The 13,993-nt window shown below is 55.2% G+C and overlaps 1 protein-coding gene across 3 annotated transcripts in view; it reads left to right on the top strand.

Moving 5' to 3' along the window:
* The window catches only part of RALGDS (ral guanine nucleotide dissociation stimulator), a 34,298-nt gene that overhangs the window by 18,084 nt on the left and 2,221 nt on the right, over nt 1-13,993 (top strand). Inside the window, exons 2-17 of one of the 3 annotated variants that reach the window (XM_023730843.1) lie at nt 365-475; nt 2,334-2,527; nt 3,084-3,143; nt 4,028-4,221; nt 4,489-5,069; nt 5,809-6,024; nt 6,387-6,490; nt 7,005-7,089; nt 8,470-8,538; nt 9,012-9,098; nt 9,671-9,703; nt 10,030-10,151; nt 10,336-10,431; nt 10,732-10,933; nt 11,134-11,376; nt 12,737-12,851. In XM_023730843.1, the coding sequence (XP_023586611.1) occupies nt 365-475; nt 2,334-2,527; nt 3,084-3,143; nt 4,028-4,221; nt 4,489-5,069; nt 5,809-6,024; nt 6,387-6,490; nt 7,005-7,089; nt 8,470-8,538; nt 9,012-9,098; nt 9,671-9,703; nt 10,030-10,151; nt 10,336-10,431; nt 10,732-10,933; nt 11,134-11,376; nt 12,737-12,851 (2,512 nt within the window). Of the gene's footprint in view, nt 1-364; nt 476-1,347; nt 2,528-3,083; nt 3,144-4,027; nt 4,222-4,488; nt 5,070-5,808; nt 6,025-6,386; nt 6,491-7,004; nt 7,090-8,469; nt 8,539-9,011; nt 9,099-9,670; nt 9,704-10,029; nt 10,152-10,335; nt 10,432-10,731; nt 10,934-11,133; nt 11,377-12,736; nt 12,852-13,993 lie in introns of those variants that run through there. The other 2 variants (XM_023730845.1, XM_023730844.1) reach the window with 2 other exon arrangements.

The raw sequence follows: 13,993 nt of genomic DNA, 5'->3' as shown, positions 1-13,993 counted from the left end.
GAGGCGCCTTCTCTGTGGGGCCATAGCCTGCTGGATGCAGTTGGCTATATCAGGGCCTTGGGATCCCAGCTTCAGCATTTACTCTTGGCAGCATGATCTTGGACAGGTTGCTGGTCTCTCAGCCTCCACATACCCATCTGTGAAATGGCTGGATCTTAACTGGTAGGGTGGGAAGGGGCAGGTGCTGGGGGCAACGCTGGTCTGCCCAGATGTTAATTCTCAGCTATCAAGCTGTTGGCTCATTTCTTCCCAGGCTGGACACCCATGTGTGCCTGATCTGGGGTACAGAAGGTTGTGTGGGGACGTGTCCCTGTGGCAATGTCTTGATGCCTCTTGGCCCGGCTGCCGGGCATTGTCTTTGCAGAGCTCCACGCAGGAGATTGGTGAGGAGCTGGTCAACGGGGTCGTTTATACCATCTCCCTGCGCAAGGGGCCGGTGCACCATGCCGCCAACAAAGGCCAGCGCTGGCTCGGGGTGAGTGCGGGCACTGCAGGGTCCACACCCAGGGCCCCCCAGATGGCCCGAGATGGCCTAGAGCCCAGACACTGTCCCGGTGATTCCCCCAGGCTTCCTCCCTGGGCTTTCTGTTTTGAATGGCCCACGGTCACTCCTAAAGGGATCTGGCCACCAACCCTTCCCTCGTCCCCCATGCCCACCAACCAGCCTCAGGTTTGGCCAGGTGCAAAGTCACTTTTAATGTAGGAACATTAGAAAAACATTTTTATTCTGTTTTCATTTCATGTTAGGCCATGAGTATTTTTGCATTTTGCTACTGTTTTTAGTGTTTTAACTCCCCAACCACAGGTATCCCTTGCAGCATTCTGCTTGACTGTCCTTCCACACCTTTTGCAAGCCTTACAAGTCATGCTTAGTAGGCTTGTGTATACCTAAAAAGGGCAGGGGCTCATGCCATGATATATGCTTCTCTGCCACTTACAATCTCATGGAACATGTCACCGTGACCCCTCTAGATCAGGAGCTGTGGCCTGACTTGGCTGCAGAATATTCCAGAAGAGAGACTGGTTCTCACAGTGATTGAGTATTTCACTGCTTTGGGACCTGGACCTGATTCTTTTCTGTTGCCATTTCAGCAGTGCTGAATATATAGTCCTAATATACTGATTTCCCCGCACAGGGTAGACTCCCAGGACCAGGACTGTTGGGTTGAAGGATTGTTGTTGTTGTTAGGCGCCGTCAAGTCAGTTCTGACTCAGAGTGACCCTGTGTACAGCAGAACAAAACATTGCCCGATCCTGCGTCATTCTCATAATCATCGTTATGCTTGAGCCCATTGTTGCCGCCACTGGCTCAATCCATCTCGTTGAGGGTCTTCCTCTTTTTCCCTAGCCCTTTACTTTACCAAGCATGATGCCCTTTTCCAGGGACTGGTCCATATGTATATTTAAAAATATAATATAATCTAGAGCCAGACTACTTTCCAAAACAGCTATAACAGTTACACGGCCACCAGCAGTCTATGACGGTGGATGCGTCCATGTATCCCTCCTGGCCCCAGGTGTTCTCACTCTTTAATTTTTGCCAACCTGGTGTAAGGGTGGCCAGTGGAATCACAGTGTTGCTTTGATTTCCAACCACCCCACTCGGAAGTTGAGCTACCTTTCATTTGTTTAGCAGGCTTTTGGGTTTTCTCCCCTGAGTTGTCTTTTCATATCCTTAGCCCTGCCGGGGTCTTTCTCCCACCCTCGACTCTCCATGCATTTATCCCTTTGTAGGATCTGGAATCACCATAGCCTCAGATCCTCAAACTCCCTTTAATCTAAAAGAAAGAAGAAAAAGTGTCTGGCTTTGCAATCCAAAGGGATCTCATGGGTGTGTGTTCACTCTGTGCACTGCCTTCAAACTGGGGAGGGCTGCAGTTGCCCTAGACCCTTCCCCTCCGTGTCAGGAGCCAGCCAAGCCTTATGCAGCAGAGAGGGAACATCACACAGCGCTAACATTGCACAGCTCTGGGCTCTGACCAAGTGGCCTTGAGCAGCCACTTAACATCCCCAAGCGTCTGTTTTCTCATCTCTATAATGGGATGCTTTGTGAGGACTCCCTGGGATAATGCTCTTAACAGGCTCTAATTACAGGGAAGTGCTGATTACTCAGCTAATAAAATCACTTGAAAGCACTAATATTTCCATCATTCCCCCACCTCAAATTCTACCTTGAGAGCCAAGCACCTTTTTTGGCTGGAGGCACTTACGTCCCACCTCTTGACATAAGTCACTGGGGGCCTGGGAGTTCCTGGTCTCAGCTCTAGTCCCCGACCTTCCTGGTGGTTCATGGTGCTGCTGCTGACTATGTCCCTCCTTTCTCCCACCCCTAGTATGAAAATGAGTCAGCCCTGAACCTGTATGAGACCTGCAAGGTGCGGGCAGTCAAGGCAGGCACATTGGAAAAGCTGGTGGAACACCTGGTGCCTGCCTTCCAGGGCAGTGACCTCTCCTACGTCACCATCTTCCTGTGCACCTACCGAGCCTTCGCCACCACCCAACAGGTTCTGGACCTGCTGTTCAAAAGGTGAGCATCCTGGCACAGTGACTACTCTGCCACCTACTAGCTGTGTGTCTTGGGAATGCCATTTCATCTCTGTTTGCTCATTGAAAATTGGGTAAGAGGACCAACCTCCTCAGGTGATTGTAGGGACTAAATGGGATAAGCCGTGGAAAGAGCTCACTCAGAACCTGGATCTGTGGAAAAGGCTGCTGGAGAGTCTGGGGTCGTTCACATTTCTTATTTTCTTCTCCCTCACAAAGAAGCTCTCTGTCGCACCCTCACAACCCCATGGCCTTGGGCAAACCTATTTTCCCATTTGTGAAGGAGGTTTGAGATTCTATCTAGTGGGTCCCTGTCCTTGGTGTAACCACAGCAGGGACCCTTGGGGCTGGCAAAGAGGCCCGAGGCCCACTCTGATAGCAGGGAAAATGCTGGTTGGTTTCATTCATTCAACAAATATATATTATGCAGACCAAAATCCCTGCCCTCCTGGGCTTCCATTCTAGTCGGGGAGTCAGACAGTAACACTAGACATCATAAGCAGGTACGGTAGATGTGATGCCCTCACGGCCTCCTCTAGATACGGATGCATCCTCCCATATTCTGATGAGGACGGCGGACCCGAGGACCAACTGAAAAAGTAAGTGGATTTTGGGTCTAGAAGGAGAGGGATCTCTGTCTCCACAGAAGAGTAGGGGGTCTGTGGGAGGGCTGGGCAGAGCCCTGGATGCCACACATCTTAGGATTCCCCTTAGAGGAATGAATTCTGGGGGCTTCCCCTGCAGGAGGAAAGCAGTCAAAGAGAGCTGTGAATGGAGCCCTGGCTGTCGTGGGGAGCAGAGGGAGGCTGGAGGCTCAGATCCTGAGAGGAACCATCCCCACAACGGCCCCATCCCTGCTCTGCTCTCCAATCCCAGACCCTAGAACAGGAGGCATGATGAGCCACCTGCTCCCAAATCTCATGAACCTCAGTCGTGGTACTCGGTTGCACGTAGGGCTAGATGGCTGTGCCCCTGCCCTTTGGGAGAATAGCGTCAGTGGGAAGAAGAGACCCAAACATGCACACAAAGCATAAGACAGCAGGTTGGCCCACAAGCTGCACGTGTAGGTGCCACGAGTGCCCTGGGAAGGCTGAGGCAAGGACAGGCTCCGTTTATTTTCTCATCCATCATATATTCATGGAGCACCTACTGTGTGCCAGCACCCTGCAGTGAACAAGCAGACACAACCCCGTCTTCCCTTGTGGAGTTACTTTCCAGTGGGAGGGGGCTGGGGAGACAGACAGGGAAGTATGTCAGGCTTCCCTCAGTTAGGGAAGAGTTGGTCAGACCATTGACCAAGAGCTTCCTGGAATTGAGGCTCTCTGCTAGCTCCCTGCTCAGTGACCAGGTCTGCCACTGCCAGGACAGCCAGAGTAGGGTTGGGAAGCAGCATGGGGCTGGACTCTGTAAGGCAGGGACAGGCACAGGGGCCCAGCCCTCCACAGGGCTCCTCTGACTGTGCTGCTTGCCCGCCTACCCCCAGTGCCATCTCCTCCATTCTGGGCACCTGGCTGGACCAGTACTCTGAGGATTTCTGTCAGCCCCCGGACTTTCCATGCCTCAAGCAGCTGGTGGCCTATGTGCAGCTCAACATGCCTGGCTCGGACCTGGAGCGCCGTGCTGACCTTCTTCTTGCCCAGCTGGAGCACTCGGAGCCCACTGAGGCAGAGTCAGAGGGTGAGGAGGATTAGGGGTGGGTGTGTGTGAATGTATGAGGAGGGACATGGGGCTGGACCACACAGGAAGGATATGCCAGAGGCTGGTGTTGGGCCAGAGCTGAGGGTAACCCCAGACCACTCCACTGATCTGGTGGACTGCGGTCTGGGAAGATTTCTTGGGGTGGCATTCCTGGGGTGGGCTTCTCTTAATGGCAGTGGGATATTTTCTGCCTTTGGAAAGGCACAAGAAAGGCAGTCATGTTGGTGAACATTTCTTGTCTTCCAGCTCTAGCGCCAGTTCTACCTCCAGCTCCAGAGCTAATGCCAGTTCCAGTGCTAGCTCCAGTACCAGCTCCAGAACTAGAACCAGCTCCAGCACCAGGTCCAGCTCCAGAGTTAGAGCCAACATCAGTTCTAGAGCTAGAGCCTGCTTCAGCTTCAGCTCTAGAACCAGCTCCAGCTCTAGCTCTAGCACCAGCTCTAGCTCCAGCTTCAGCTTCATCTGTAGCTCCAGTTCCAGCTTCAGCTCCAGCTCCAGCACCAGTTCCAGCTCCAGCTTCATCTCTAGCTCTAGCTCCAGTTCCAGCTCCAGCTCCAGCACCATCTTCAGCTCCAGCTTCAGCTTCATCTCTAGCTGTAGCTCCACTTCCAGCTTCAGCTCCAGCTCCAGCACCAGCTCCAGCTCCAGCTCTAGCTCTAACTCCAGCTCCAGCTCCAGCTTCAGAGCTAGAGCCAGCACCAGCTTCAGCACCTGAGCCTTCCTACCCATCCCCTGTGACGACAGAGAATGGGCTGAGTGAGGAGAAGCCTAACCTCCTGGTGTTCCCTCCAGAGCTGGTGGCAGAGCAGTTTACACTGATGGATGCGGTGAGCAGCTGGGCTTCACAGGGCAGGGCTTCCTTCTGGCATCTGCTGCCCTAGACCTGCCATTCCCTGATCTGGAGTCCGATAATCTGGGTCCAAATCCCAGCTCTACCACTAATCATCTGACTGACCTGGGCAAGTTTCTTACCCTCCAAAGTCTTGCTTTCCACCTCTGGACAGTAGAGATGGGACACGACTGGGATGCACAGAGTGCCGTGAAGATTGAATGAGATAGAACAAAGAGAAAGCTTGGTGGGGCCCTGGCCCATTACGGGGCAGAGAGGTGCTCACTGGTGTGCCGCTAGGCCCATGGGTCATTCACCCATCTCTCCAGGGCCTCACCAGCCTCTACATTTATTAGACACCTGATGTGTACTAGACTGTCTGGCACACAGCCGAACAAAGCTCCCAGTTGTAGTGCCCACAAAGAATGTGCATCTGAACGGGGAGATAGACCAGAAGTCATCAGAGTGGGTGGAAAGTATTGCCTTCTGGTACTTCATGAGGGAGGATGGCTGAGTGAAGATGCCTCTCTCTTCCTGCCATCATTGGGTCCTGGGTCCCTGGTGTGTTGGGCTCCCTCAGTGGGCAGAGAACAAAACCCAGAGACCCTCGCAAGCTTGAGCCACATTCTCAGCTTCCTGAGCTCCAGCTCAGACCACTAGGCCCCAGCCTGGGACTTGGGGGTCCTGCAGGCTTCACTGGGGCAGACAGGGCCAGTGACACTCCCCGTTCTCCTCAGGAGCTGTTCAAGAAGGTGGTGCCCTATCACTGCCTGGGCTCCATCTGGTCCCAGCGGGACAAGAAGGGCAAGGAGCACCTGGCACCCACTATACGCGCCACCGTCACACAGTTCAACAGCGTGGCCAACTGCGTCATCACCACCTGCCTGGGGGACCGGAACATGAAGGCCACAGACAGGGCTAGGGTAGTGGAACACTGGATCGAGGTGGCCAGGGTATGCTGTGGGAGGGGCCCAGGGGACCCCTCTCCCCAGTCCCGGTACTCCCTCTTTGCTTTGATCAGCCCTCAAGATAGCAATATGTGGTCTAAGACAGGTCTTCCTTCCGCAGAGCAGCTGGGAGGGTTCGAACCACCAACCTGTAGGTTAGCAGTCCCAAAATGCTTGCACCACCCAGGCTCTAAGTTCCTTCCTTAGATAAAGCTAAAATCCTCCTCCCTGAGTGTGTAACCCAGTGGGTGCAGGGTGTGCCCTCAGGGGCTCCTGGGCGTCTGTCTCTTCCCGGAGGGGAGATGTCAGCTGACTGGGAGGAAGCTGGAGCAGGCGGGAGCTCCAGCTCATTCTTTTCCCTCCCCCAGGAGTGTCGAATCCTCAAGAATTTCTCATCACTCCATGCTGTCCTCTCTGCTCTGCAGAGCAATGCGATTCACCGTCTGAAGAAGACATGGGAAGAAGTTTCCAGGTGGGCAGACCTCCCTGTGGAGGAGCACCAAGGTGGGCCCATGACCTCCCATAGGGCTGGGCACTGGACTGGCCCCCCGCAGTGAGCCAGGACTGCTGGGAGGCAGCCATTCCTGGGGGCAGGGATGGGGCTGCTGGGCTGGGTCTCCATGTGACCTTAGGCCAGCAGTTCTGCCTCAGGCCTTGGTTTCCAGATCAATCAGATACAGGGTTGGGCCACACAGAAGATTTTCCATTTTTTTACTTCACTGCAACCCAACTCTTTGTTCAGCTAAAATCAAAACTGGTCAAAGCAGAACTGCTCAGTTGAACTGAGAGTGAGGGTCCCCAATTACACCAACGTGAGCCCTCACCTCCCCAGCCCTATGGCACCCCTTAGAGCTCAGAGGAACCCAGTTTGAAAACTACTCGTCCAGGCACTTTGGATCCTTCGGGTTCTGAAGTATAATGGACTTGTACTCACACCCCTCCCTACCATTCCCAACTTTCTCCTTCCTTGTTTGCTCTCCTCACAGGGAGAGTTTCCGAATCTTTCAAAAGCTGTCTGAGATCTTCTCAGATGAGAACAACTACTCACTGAGCCGGGAGCTGCTCATCAAGGTAAACAGGAGGCCAGGGTGAGGGAGGTTGCTGCATGGGGCAAGGCAGATGAGGGGTTGTTAGCTTCTCCCTGAAAGTTTCTTTGAAAACTTCCAGGTTTGTTTTCTCTGAACCAAGCAGAAGAGGGGTCTGTCTGTCCATGGGCGTGTTGGGGGCAGTTTGGGAGGCAAGAGGCCCCTGGTAACTGGATATAGTGGTGGTGGCTGGCAGAGTTAGCAGCTCTCTGGCTTCCATGCTGGCCCCTCCAGCTTGGACTGAGCTTCCTCCAGGCTGTTGGGTGGATTGGGTTGGAGGTTGGGGTCCTTTTTTCTCCAAACCAGCCCAGGCTGTCCTCATGAAGCCAGACCCCTGCTGCTCCTTCTCTCTGTGCCTGCACTGCTTACCCAAGGAAGGTCACCCTGCCTGCACCAGGGATGGGGACTGCTGAGGTCCCCATGGGCTAGGTGGCCAAAGGGGCTGCCCAGCCTTGGGTCTAAGTAGCTAGACCTGGGAGGCAGGTGTGTCTGCATTCTGCGACCCTCCACCATACCCCTAGGGCAGACACTGCCCATCAGTCATAGCCTCAGGATCTTCATCACACCGTCTCACTAGCAAAGACATTCTCCTGTGCCCCATCTGGCTTATGAGAAGTTATCTGGGGGGACTAATGACCATATCTGAGAAGCTTCCACGTAAAAGAGGAGGCAAAGAATAGCTACCAGTGCTCCCAGGAGACTCCTCCTGAGTGGACGAAAACAAGGGAGATGAAGCCTTTGGCATGGCCTCAAGCCCATCCTGGGGGCAGAGACTCCAGAGGGGCTGGAACAGGCAGAAGCCGCTCAACAAGGCCTTCTGGTCAGTGTTGGTGGGGGTGGGGTGAAGGCAGCTTGGACCGGTCCTCTGGCTGGGAGGGAGGAGCTCGACTCTCCTCTGACTCCTTGTGTGCTCTGGACAAGTCCTGCCCCTGTCTGGGGCTGTTTCCTCATCTGGAAAATGGAGGTGTGACGATCATGTGGCGCCAGCCTCACCAGGTGGTGAGGAGGTTCACGGGAGAAAAGAAACGTGCCTGAGCTTTGTGGAGGGTACGCCATGGTGAGAACAATGGTAATAGTAATATAACCTTGAGTCTTCCCGAGACCCTGTGAGGTAGGTGAAGTTTTCATCTGTACTTTCCAGATGAGGAAACAGGCTCAGAGAGAGGCCAGGCGGCTTACCCAGGGTCACACCCGGGACAGGGTTGGAGCTAGGATTCATATCTAAAATCAGAGGACACGGGAGGGGGGCAGTAGTGTGTGTATCGGCTGACTCAGGCCGGGTGTCCAAGACCCGAGGTCAGCAGCATTGCAGGAAAAAAGTGCCGAGGGGAGGATGGCCTCACTGACCTCTTCCCCGACCCTGCAGGAGGGGACCTCCAAGTTTGCCACCCTGGAGATGACCACCAGGAGAGCCCCGAAGCGGCAGAGGGAGTTGGTGAGTGCACGAGGCTGGGGAGGGCAGGGGAGACTGGCCTCCAGTCAGGAGAGCTGGGACCCTCTTCTCCTCCAGCCTTCCCTCCTGTGGCCACAGAGCCTGAAATGCCTCCATTGGACAAGACCTTCTCTGGGTTCTGGGAGGGCCAGACCTTGACCAGCTAGGATCTTGTGGGGATGAGTTGCAGGCAGCCAGAGCCAGGGCCTGGAAGAGCTGGGCTCAGGTGGATTTGTGGGTGGGGAGGGGCCCAGACCACACAACCTTTGTGATGTGCCAAAAGCCGGCCCTAGGAGGTGACTAGAGGGGGATTGGAGTCTGTGGAGGCCAGGAGGGAGACTTGGAGGAAGGCAACTAAGTATCCCGAGGCTGCTCCAAGTGGGAAGCTTGGAGTAGGGGCCTAGAAGTCTTTAAGGGAGGGGCCTTCGCTTGCACTGAGAGCATGTGCTCATCCTCACCCCACCTCGATGTCACAGGGTGTCATCCAGGGCACTGTTCCCTACCTTGGCACGTTCCTCACTGACCTGGTGATGCTGGACACAGCGATGAAGGATTATCTGTATGTGAGTGAGCCGGGGGGCCAGGGTGGGACTGGGATCCTGAGGCTTGGGAACAGCGGGCCCCCTTATTGAGCACTGAGCTGTCAGCACTTGGGAATGGTGCCCCTGTGAGCTAGGGGTGTCACATCCATCTTACTATTGAATAAACAAAGGCTTGGCATAAGCTGCCAGTCTTGGTGCCTTGGTCAGAAAAGCAGCCAAATGGCCTGCCTGCAAAGCTGCATGGGGTTTTGACTGAGCTGGACATAGCCCCTCCCTAAGGTGGGGGCTGTGGGCAGGAGAATGAAGTTGGGCCCTCCAAGGTCAGGCAGCACATGAGTGGCGGGGTAGTGCCTTCCTGCCTGAGGTCTCAGACTCTCCATCTGTTGTCAGAGAGGGTTGGACTAGAAGGTCCCTGAACCTCTGCTCTGGTCCTCCCTGCCCTGGTGCCCAGAAGAACCAGGCCGAAGTCTGAGTCCAGTATATGCAAGTGTGCTGCCCCCTGGTGGGCCCTCGCGGTAGTGCAGCATTAGGGGGTGTGGTTCACTGGTGATGGCCTAGGACTGTCTGATGGATGGTGGTGATCTGCCTTCCAGGGGAGAATGATCAACTTTGAGAAGAGGAGGAAGGTAAGCAGCTGTGATCCGTGCTGCGGGGGGTAGGGTAGAAATCGGAGACCTAACTGGGCAGGACACTCCCTAGCTCTATCCTCCTTCATCTTACGTTTATGGAGAGAGTTTGATGCAGAGAAGGGGGAGAACGGACCCACTGGAGAGTGGGTTAAGGGTTGGACTCAAGGACAGCTTCCTGGAGGAGGGGCTGTCTGAACCGGGCTCTGAGAACGGGGAGGGGCTGGATGGGAGGAGGCAGCCCCACATGAAGAGAGACGCACACTGGCCCCCCGCCCCACCCCCCACCCAGACCCTCAGCACCTTGCCCTCCCGTCTGACTGCAGGAATTCGAAGTGATTGCCCAGATCAAGCTGCTCCAGTCGGCCTGCAACAATTACAGCATCGCCCCCGAGGAGCACTTTATGGCCTGGTTCCGAGCCATGGATCGGCTCAGTGAGACTGAGAGGTAAGGCCAGCCCAGGCATTGGCTGAAGGCAGGAGTGAGCTCTCCCTGGTGGCCAGCTCCAGAGAGCCTGTGGCCAGGGCCCTTTGGTCAGCATCAGAGTCTGTTGCCTGGCGACACCCGGCCACAGGACGGAGACCTGAGAGGTGGCTCCCAGAGGCCTCACAGCTGCCGCTCTATCCCGTAGCTACAACCTGTCGTGTGAACTGGAACCCCCATCTGAGTCAGCCAGCAACACCCTCAAGGCCAAGAAGAACACAGCCATAGTCAAGCGCTGGAGCGAGTGAGTGCCTTGGCCAGGGCGGTCGGGGTGGGCTGCCCCAGGGCGGAGTGTGGGCTCAGGGATTCACAGCCTGGCGCTGGGATCCAGCTACACTGCTGACCAGCCCTGTGACTGGAGCCAGTCACCTCATTTCTCTGGGTCTCAGTTTTCTCCTCTGTGAAATGGGGTGATGCTAAATGATCTCAGATGGCTCGAGCAATGGGGTACTGTGGACTGACTGAGCACTTGGCACAGTGCCTGGTGCTCGGAGTGCAGTGGTAGCAGGGGGAGGGTGGGCAATAAGCCAGCCCTTCCATCCAGCCGCCAGGCCCCCAGCACAGAGCTCAGTACCAGCAGCAGCTGCCATTCCAAGTCCTGTGACCAGCTCAAGTGCAGCCCCTACCTCAGCAGTGGGGACACAGCTGAAGTGCTCAGCGTGCACTCTGCCGGCTCCTCCAGCTCCGACGTGGAAGAAATCAACATGAGCTTTGTTCCAGAGTCTCCTGACTGCCAGGAGAAGAAGGTGACTGCCCCTTTTCTCTGGCAACCCTGCCCCAGCCCCTGCTTCCCAGTGCCAGCATTCCCCACTGCACACCCACAAAAGGGGTTGAGAGGCCTCTGGTCTGGAACAGAGCTCCTAGAAGCGTCCCTGCTCCAAGCTGGACACCAGCGTAGGGTGCCCTGCAGGGTGCGGGGCTTTTGCTGATGTCACTGTCCCCGCAGTTCTGGGAGTCAGCCTCCCAGTCATCCCCAGAGACCTCCGGCATCAGCTCGGCCTCCAGTAGTACCTCGTCCTCCTCGTCCTCCACCACGCCCGTGGCGTCCACACGCACCCACAAGCGCTCTGTCTCAGGGGTCTGCAGCTACAACTCCTCGCTGCCCCTCTACAACCAGCAGGTGGGCGACTGCTGCATCATCCGCGTCAGCCTCGACGTGGACAACGGCAACATGTACAAGAGCATCCTGGTGAGCGACCAGACAGTAACACACACTGAGTGACACGACCCTCCCTGCCCTCCTGGAGCTGATGCTGTTGTTGTTGTTAGGTGCCTTCGAGTCGGTTCCAACACATAGCGACCCTATAGGACAGAGTAGAACTGGCCCATAGGGTTTCCAAGGAGTGCCTGGTGGGTTTAAACTGCCAAACTTTTGGTTAGCAGCCAAACTCTTAACCACTATGCCACCAGGACTCCGGAGCTGACACTAGTGGGCTGGGAAGGGCAGTCAGTCAGCCAGGTATGGACGTAAAGGAGACAGGGTGTTTGATGGCAATCAGCGCTAAGGGCCGTGGATGTTGGGTTGAGGTTGCACATTGAAATGGGATGGCCAGGGAGGCCTCACTGAGAAAGCCCCTTGGAAGCTTGGGAGGGAGAAACAGCCCTGCAAAGCCCCTAGGAGGGAGGGTGCCTGGAAGTTGGAGCAGCAAGGAGGCCAGAGGTGAAGGAGCAGGGGTCAAGGGGGTAAGAATTGAGGTCAAAAAGTGTCGGGGGGCTGGGTCACATCAGGCCCTGTGGGTTTTCTCCAGAATGAGATGGGGCCACTGGGGATTGGAGCAGAGGAGGGACAGCAGGTGACTTTGGCTTCTTGTAGGGATGGGCTGGTGCCGGGAGACACGGAGAGGCCAGTTGGGAGGCTGCTTTGCAGTCCAAGGGGGGAGGAACAGCAGCTGCCCAGGGTGGTGGCCGTGGTGGGGCAGTAGTCAGCTTCTGGATGTGATTGGGGTCAAGTGCCCCATTACACACCCGCCTCCCGCTGCGTGTCTCTCAATGCCAGGAGCTAGCTAACGTGGCTGTAATTAAGCGGTTGCTTGTATGACCCTTGGTCTAAACCCTGCCTGCACCCTGGCCCTTGGGGACGGGGCAGCTGGGAGTCCAGCCTGTGCTGACTGCCACTTCTCTTGGAGCCCAGCAGGCTGGGGAGTAGGCATCTGGGCAGCTCCTCCTCTTCCATACAGGGCTTGGGCTAGACACGCTCTGTTCTGCAGGGTCATTGATATTGTTACCCTGGAGAGACTGGGCCTGGTAGGGAGTGGCAGTGCCCCGGGGGTCAAGCAGTTTCCTGAGGCTCGTAGGGGATGGTGGCAGGCTCTTGTAGGAGATGGGGGGAGGGAGCGGTTGGGAAGGGCCCCCCTTTCATTAAATGGAGGTCTCTGGGGAGGAGGAGGAGGAGGCAAGGCCCTCAAGGACCCATCACCTGACTGCACCCAACCTGAGGCTATGAGTGTACTCACTGCTGAGTCGGCTCCGGATGATCCCGGGCCACTCCACTCTGAGGAGCCAGCTCCAGGACCCTGGCCTTGATGGCCTGTCCCTCACCCCCACTCCAGGTAACCAGCCAAGATAAGGCGCCTACTGTGATCCGCAAGGCCATGGACAAACACAACCTGGATGAGGACGAGCCAGATGACTATGAGCTGGTGCAGATTATCTCAGAGGATCGAAGTAAGCTGGAGAGCTGGTCAGACAAGGGCGATGGGGGATGGGCTCAGTACACACCAGCCCCCCGAGTTAGAGGCTCTCTGGCTTTACAGAACATGCCAGCGGGGTGGGGGAGGCACTGTGCACACGCATGGACCTGTCCTGGGGAGAAGGAGGTCCACGGCAACTGTTCCATCACTCTGTCATGTGCCCTTCCCTGGGCATGAACCAGGCAGTGTTTTGAACCAGAGTCCAAAGCTAACACCGTTGAGGAGCCAAGAGTACGAGGTTTTGTTCTGGGGCTGTGGGCAAGAGGACCCAGCCCATAGGCTCAGCTCCTCTGGGGGCACCTCTGGCCAAGATACGAAAGTTTATGCAAATGAAAGAATTGTGACTGTTGTAGACTGAAGCATCAAATATGTTAGAATCCATGTGTTTATGATACTAAAGACAGACAACGTCTCCTTGATCCCCTTTGGAGACTCTAGGGCCCAACCCAGTATTCTGAAAACTGGGAAAGGGAACAAATCAAGAGGAACAATCACACATTTGGAGCTGGACAGCCTGGGCTCTGAGACCTTGGGCAAGTCCCTTACACCCTCTGTGCCTGTTTTCTCACCCCAGAGTGGAGAGAGAAGCAGTCAGTGGGTTAATCCACTGTGTATCTGGGAGCACATAGTATGTGTGTGCGCCATAAAGGTTCACTGTAAATATTGTCATCACTGCATTTTGTTTTTGGTGAGCTGATCACCCACTCCCAGCCATTGGCCCAGACGATCAGGAATGACTCCCATGGTCCCCAGGAGTTGTTTTCTAAACCCTCTCGTCTTCTTGCACCATTTTGGTTAGTTGGGCAGGCCAGGTGGGATGTTTTGGTGTGAATCTCTTTGAGTTTATCCTACTTGGAGTTTGTTGAGCTCCTTGGATGTGTAGATTCACATCTTTCGTCAGATTTGGGACTTTTTCGGCCATTATTTCTTCAAATATTCTTTCCGCCCCTTTCCCTCTCCCTTCTCCTTCTGGGATTCCATAATGTGTATGTTGGTCTGCTTGATGGTGTCTCCAGAGTTGCTTTTTTTTTTTTTATACTTAATTTTTTTTTTTTTATTGTACTTGAGGTGAAGGCTTACAGAACAAATAGTTTCTCATGAAACAGTAGTACACAT

This window comes from Trichechus manatus, unplaced genomic scaffold, assembly GCF_000243295.1.
Source record: "Trichechus manatus latirostris isolate Lorelei unplaced genomic scaffold, TriManLat1.0 scaffold00038, whole genome shotgun sequence".
NCBI lineage: Eukaryota > Metazoa > Chordata > Mammalia > Sirenia > Trichechidae > Trichechus > Trichechus manatus.
Note: the sequence above shows the minus strand (reverse complement) of the source record. Positions and strands in the feature narration are given on the sequence as shown.